Source organism: Rhinolophus hipposideros, assembly GCF_964194185.1.
Source record: "Rhinolophus hipposideros genome assembly, chromosome: 10".
Lineage (NCBI taxonomy): Eukaryota > Metazoa > Chordata > Mammalia > Chiroptera > Rhinolophidae > Rhinolophus > Rhinolophus hipposideros.
In genome coordinates, this window is record NC_138056.1 from 48,730,204 (window position 1) to 48,736,565 (window position 6,362).

At 48.4% G+C, this 6,362-nt stretch overlaps 1 protein-coding gene across 2 annotated transcripts; it reads left to right on the forward strand.

Annotated features, from left to right (window-relative positions):
- Positions 1–737: 737 nt before the first annotated feature.
- On the forward strand, positions 738–5,843 carry RPS3 (ribosomal protein S3). 2 transcript variants are annotated; one of them, XM_081062178.1, is made up of 7 exons: positions 738–855; positions 1,972–2,102; positions 2,388–2,481; positions 2,914–3,008; positions 4,454–4,641; positions 5,110–5,306; positions 5,774–5,843. In XM_081062178.1, exons 1-6 carry the CDS (start codon positions 826–828, stop codon positions 5,301–5,303), a joined length of 732 nt encoding a protein of 243 aa, XP_080918304.1. In that variant the 5' UTR covers positions 738–825; the 3' UTR covers positions 5,304–5,306; positions 5,774–5,843. The 2 variants fall into 2 exon arrangements, with proteins under 2 accessions (XP_080918304.1, XP_080918305.1); XM_081062179.1 differs by lacking the exon at positions 738–855 and adding an exon at positions 1,300–1,423.
- The last annotated feature ends 519 nt before the right edge of the window (positions 5,844–6,362 follow it).

A 6,362-nucleotide genomic window follows, 5' to 3' on the forward strand; every position in this document is an offset into this window, starting at 1 on the left:
GTGTTTGGAGGTGAAGTGTACTGATGTCTGCAACTTACTTCGCAATGTGTCAGAAGACGCCTGGGTGGGTGGTAGAGGGATGGAGAGAGAGACACGTGATGAAGCAAATAGAGCAAACGTGTCACACACGCATCTTGGCGCCTACGTGATGCGTTTGTGCGGAAGCACAATTCCTTCAACTTTTCTGTGCGCTGAGAATTTTCATTGTAAAATGTGGGGGAGGGGAGAATATTTGTAATTGAAAAAGAATTGTGAGGCCATGAACCACGACTTTGTTACTTCTGTTACAAGTTATAACAGACTTTATGAACGTGAGGTAGGGATAAATGAGTTAATAATATAACGCACACAGAACAGTCCCTAGAAAGCTTAAAGATACTATCATTTGGAACGGAGGAAATGAGAACAGATTGGAAGAGCTGGGCGCCTAAATGAGTTTCACCGTAGACTTGCGGTCAATTTTCATTTCAGGGTGGAGTGTAGGGACCAGGGTTCCACGCTTGGTAAACTCTGTTCCTATGTGAGTTTATACTTGTAATTTTCATCTCTACACCTCATGTTGCTCATTTTTAAACTACACTTATAGGAATTGGACTTGGACTCAAGTTCCCCGGCAATATCCAACTTCAGATTGATCGGCTCCGCCTGTAGGTGTCTCCATTACTTTTCTTTTTCCCTGACGGCCGTCCTAAAACAAAAACTACATTTCCCATGAGCACCCACCGGCGTCGACGTCGCGCAGTTCTTTGTCGTCACGCCGCGCCCTTTATACCCACTTCCGCCCGGGAGCCTCTTCCTTTCCTTTCGGCGGCGCACGGCGGCAAGATGGCGGTGCAAATTTCTAAGAAGAGGAAGGTGAGGCGTTGGGGCCCGGGTGCCGGGGATCGCAGCGCCGCGGGAGTCAGGGGCTTCTCGGCGTGCTGTCCCGGTGCCCGGAGGCCCGTGCCCTACCCTGGGGAGTGGCTGGGCCCCCGGGGCATCCCCGTGGGCCGCGGATGGCGGTGGATGGAGGACGGGGCCGAGGCGAGCGAGCGCGGTGTGGCGGGGAAAGGAAGGGACGAGTTCTGCCGGTGCCGGCCGGAGAGCAGAGATGAGCGCCGGGTGCCTCTCCTGCCTCGGAGAAGGCGCTTGTGAGCATTTTTTTGGTCAACGAATAAAGTTAGTAAACGTGGAGTTTTGAGGGCACGAGCCATCCCCTGCAGACACTCCCGTCGCGGCTGTGGGGAAGGCAGGTCGCAGGGGGTGCTTGCCGCCTTCGTGCGCGTGTCTGGGTGCAGCCTTCCGACCCCACAGACCTGAACTGGAAACGCAGCGGACTTCTTGCGCCGTCTGGGAGACCTGGGAAGGACGGACGCTTCCTCGGGTTCAGCTCCCTTTTTCATGCGAGGAAAGTGTGAAATTCATTAGCTGTAGACGTCGGCAGGTAGACGTTTTTTGTACACTTACATCCACGTTAAAATGACGTCCGCGCGCTTTTGTGAGGATTTTGTGAGGATTTGCCAAGTCGGTGAGACAGGTTCTCCCGGTGGCCCGAGGTGTGCCTGCAGTGCCACTGACGCCTGGGTCTGTCACTCGGCTGTCGTCCTGCTGTGCTGAACGCGGGAGTTGTCAGTGTGCCACGTTGGGAGTTTTCCTGTAATGCAGGTACCCATAAACGACAGTGTTTAAAACCCTTCGATGAAGAGACGATGACGAGTCTGACTGGAGGTGCTGCCTTTGTCCAGGTGCCCCTACTCTGTGCTGCGTTCTGTGACACAGTTTTAAGGGTCCTGGGTCAGAGTCCCTCCAACAGATGACCTAGAGGCATTTGTCTGAGAAGGGTGGCTCCAGTCCTGGTGGGACAGGGTCATGTGGTTGACGATGGGGAATTTGTTGGAGGCGTTGGATCGGTGAGGGTCGTACTGGCTGGAAGGCGAGGAGGCGGGAGAAGGGGAGCCTGCACACCACCCGATGTGGAACTTTCCTTTTTAGTTTGTTGCTGATGGCATCTTCAAAGCCGAACTGAACGAGTTTCTCACTCGGGAGCTGGCAGAAGATGGCTACTCTGGAGTCGAGGTCCGAGTGACACCAACCAGGACAGAAATCATTATTTTGGCCACCAGGTAAAAACCTTACTTTCCTGGCCATCACCTGTAATTGTTGCGTGTACACCAATGTGGTGCCTTCGGTAAACTTAAGGGCACAGCTGATGAATTTGGCCTTAGGAAATGTAATTTTTTTATTACCTTTTTTTTTTTTTTTGAGTCTCACTGTTCATGTCGTCAGAACTTGATACTTGCTTGGGTTGTGTGAATGAGATCTTACTGCTACATACATGCAAGATTTGAACTTACAGCTGGAATTTTGTGAGAGCTGTGAATTGTCACTTTTTTCTTTATTTTCCCCAGGACACAGAATGTTCTTGGTGAGAAGGGCCGAAGAATCCGGGAATTGACTGCTGTGGTTCAGAAGAGGTTTGGCTTTCCTGAGGGCAGTGTAGAGGTGAGTGATCCTGAGTGATGCTAGAGGTCACTGTGAACCTAGAAAATGGCTCTTTACGGTGGTACTTCTAAAAACCCTTCCCGTCACACTGAAGACTTTGCTTATTCGTGGTCAGTGAGTAGTGCTCATTTCTGGTGGTGAAGGGATTTCTACATTCATCGTGGGTATGGTAACGATACATATGATGGATTGGCTGCGCCATCAGTCTCCTTGGTTTGGCTGTAGGAAGAGCTGGGCGAGGGGAGGCCAGTGAGGAATGGCTCAGCCTAGGTCACTGAGTGTGTGCTGGGTGTGGGGGGGAGAAGTGCTTTAGTGTTTGAGCGATACTACAGTAATCTATACTGTATGCTTGTATGGAGAATGTGCTCACTTTTAATCGAAAACACGATGAAAGTAACATGTTTAAAGACATACCTTGTTTCTTTCTTAAAGCTGTATGCTGAAAAGGTGGCCACAAGAGGTCTGTGTGCAATTGCCCAGGCAGAGTCTCTGCGTTACAAACTCCTAGGAGGCCTTGCTGTACGGAGGTGAGTGTCCCTGTTCTTGTGGATTAGAACGTGGCATGTCTGTCGTCTTGTTGTTCAAATGAACTTTTCTACTCGGCAGACTGCTGATCTCTGAGGGTTTTAACAAAAGCTATTGGCAGTCCACGTCCTTGCTGAACTGCACTCTAGCAAGAAAGACTAGTGAAGAAGCGAGTATTTAAAGAGTGGTCAGTGTTATGGTGGAGAACTGTTCTAAGTTTTTGGGAGTAAAACAAAAGTAAAACTCCAGGGAGGGGAGGTTAAGATTCCTGTTGAAGTCATTCAACTCCATATAGGAGAGAGCTTAAACTCGAGTCACTTATCTTTGTGAGCTGTGTGTAGATAGTAATGTGAGGAGGCCTGGCCTATAAAGGACATGGAGTGATTAGATTGGCCTTGAAGCTGGGGCTACTGATAAGATTTCTTTGTGCAGTTTGACTATGAAATAATTGGAATGCCTTACCTGGGTGTTTGGAACTTAGTCAGTACTCAATGCAAAGCCCAGGGTGGGGGGTTGGTTCCGCAGCAGAGGGTCATGAGGGCTGTGCTCTAGGGAGCTAGGATGGGTAGGAAAGGCTACAGGCGAGGACATATAGTAGACTACCTGGTTATATGCCTGGGCTATCACCTGACAATTTAGGGGAAAAAATTCTCAGTAGCCCAGTTAGTCTGTTTTAACAAGCCTTCCAGGTAATTTTTGCACACATTTAAGTTTGGCTTGGAAGTTCTGAGACCTAAGCAACTTAATTGAACTTCTCTGACCCTTGGATTTCCTGTCTCTAAATAGGGATCATTGTACCATTGCCTTTTTGTGAGGATTAAATGAGATAATGTGAAAGAGCGTGGGGCATGGCCGTAGATCTTACTCCTTTACTTTCCTGTTGCAAGTGAAAGCTGGCCTCAGTTAGAATCTCCCAGTGTGTAAACTAATGAGTGAGTGGGGGGGCATATTTTAAGGCTTACTGTCTAGTATTGATTTTACAGACCTAGAAACTTTTTTCCCCATCATGCTAATAGTCAAGGCAGCCAGGGTCCTGTATTAGTAGTTAGTTACCAATGAACATGAGTCCTGGAGGTTGAATACCTATGCCTGAGTTTTGCTATACCTACCTTCCCAAATTGCCTGTTGGCCTGGCATAGGGGCTGGGCTGAGGGGGGAGGGAATTTTAATCTTGAGGTGATTCTAATGTGCACGAGGGTTGGAAAGTACTTGGTTAGAAGGAACTCGGCATGCGTTCCCTAAAGAATTAGCCTAAGATTAGGTTTGATGGGAGTGGAAGAGAACTTCTCTCTCTTGGGCCAGGATCTGGTCAAATTTTATTCTCCGTTAAAGGAACATTGAAAGCAGTACAGACTAATAAGTCCTATTTTGATTTTTTAACGGGGTGGGGTGGGTGACCCTGTCTTTGGTGATAACACAAATGGATGTGTCTCTTGCTCTCCCAAAGGGCCTGCTATGGTGTGCTGCGGTTCATCATGGAGAGTGGGGCCAAAGGCTGTGAGGTCGTGGTCTCTGGGAAACTCCGAGGGCAGAGGGCTAAATCCATGAAGTTTGTCGACGGTCTGATGATCCACAGTGGGGACCCTGTTAACTACTATGTTGACACTGCTGTGCGCCATGTGCTGCTCAGGCAGGGTGAGCAGCCGGGGGCGGGGGGGAGGCCTTAGCAGATAGATGTGGTTTTCCACGCGTACTTCAGTGTTTGGGGAATTCATCGTGGGGGTAGTAGAGTACGTTTGTCCTCCTGGGCTTTATTGATTAGCTGCACTGAGCTGAAAGGAGTGAAGTGTTGGGGTAGGTCGGATCCGAGAGTTGGTTTGTCTTTGTCTCGGCCTCCTATATACCCTTCAGTGATGACACGATGACGAGTCAGAAAGGTCACATCCTGTTCTTGGCCCTTGTCAGCGCCACGTTCTGTGGCACTGTGCATGGGTTCCTTTTGCAAGTGTCCTGTCCATTGATCGATTAGAGGCATTTGTCTGAGAAGGGACCAGATCCAGGGATGCTCGAGTAACTTACGGTTTTCTTCCTCTACCGTGTGCTATTGTAGTGGGGGCCGGTGAGGCCATAGCTAGGTCCTAACCGTGGTCCTGATTCTCCTAGGTGTGCTGGGCATCAAAGTAAAGATCATGCTTCCTTGGGACCCAAGTGGTAAGATTGGCCCTAAGAAGCCCCTGCCTGATCATGTGAGCATTGTGGAACCGAAAGATGAGATACTGCCCACCACCCCCATCTCAGAACAGAAAGGTGGGAAGCCAGAGCCGCCTGCTATGCCTCAGCCAGTACCCACAGCATAACAGGTATGTTTGTAGCAGCCTCTTGGGCAGAATAGGACCCTATTTCTTCCCCTCCTTATTAATACTTCTATTGCACACTGGTGAGCACCAGGTGAATAATAATTGGATTACACTTTACATGGGAGAACGCAGGTTTGAGCCAAGGACCTTTTCACCCAGGATTCTGTTGGGAGGGATGTGTGGCCTTGGTCTCCTAAATTCCTGTTTACTACTGTGTTTGAAGTAGGAGTTTTCCGTTATTGTCCTTTATTTGCTCAAAAGTTTCCAGGCACTCTTGCTAGTCACTAGCCATCTGTTCTTCAGCTCCCTGAAGCCAGAAACACCTGGTTTTTTCCCCCTAAATGTTCTGTGTGTAGTTTATTAATCTTCATGTAAACGCTAAGTGGGAATGTATACCCACTTGATAAATGAAAGAACCTGATATTCAGATGAAGTTTCTGTTCTTACTGTTGTGCTTTATTTGGTTTTAGGGTCTCCTGGCAGCTGCATCTGGAGTCTGGATGTTGCTCTGTAAAGATGTTTAATAAAATCTTGTTAAAAGATATGTGGCCTGACTAGACTGTACATCCAGTGTTCAGACTGAGCGTCCATCACCCCGTCGGAGCCGTATTTGATTGAGTCTTAGGACTCCCTGCTCACCATGTTTCTGTGCTTTGCCTGACGCTTGGTTTCAGCTGTCTTTGGGAGGCAAGGGCCACACAACAGGAGGGTACAAGCGGAGCTAACCAGAGAGCCCCCCTGTTGGGGGGTAAGTGGTGAAAGTGAGGGCTTATGGTAACAGGACAGTGTCTTGATGAACTCATCTATAGTTCAGGGTTGTAGGTTTAGAAGAGGGATAGATTTAAAATGATTTTATTTTCCTGATGAATAAGGGAATCTACATTGTATACAGAAGATACATACACTGGCTATTATATTTTGAGTTGTACTATGCTCTGGGTATTATACTTCACATACTTTCTCATTGAATCCTCAACATTTCTATAAAGTGTAGGGAATCTGTGCCTCTGATACAGAGCCTGGAGCACAGAAGTAAAGAACATTTAAATTGTCTACTGT

Bases quoted from the DNA above. Each gene is read 5' to 3' on its own strand.
- RPS3 (XM_081062178.1), top strand. From the start codon at position 826: ATGGCGGTGCAAATTTCTAAGAAGAGGAAG. The intron at 2,482-2,913 runs GTGAGTGATCCT...TCTTTCTTAAAG, and splicing joins TTCCTGAGGGCAGTGTAGAG to CTGTATGCTGAAAAGGTGGC. The intron at 3,009-4,453 runs GTGAGTGTCCCT...GCTCTCCCAAAG, and splicing joins GGAGGCCTTGCTGTACGGAG to GGCCTGCTATGGTGTGCTGC.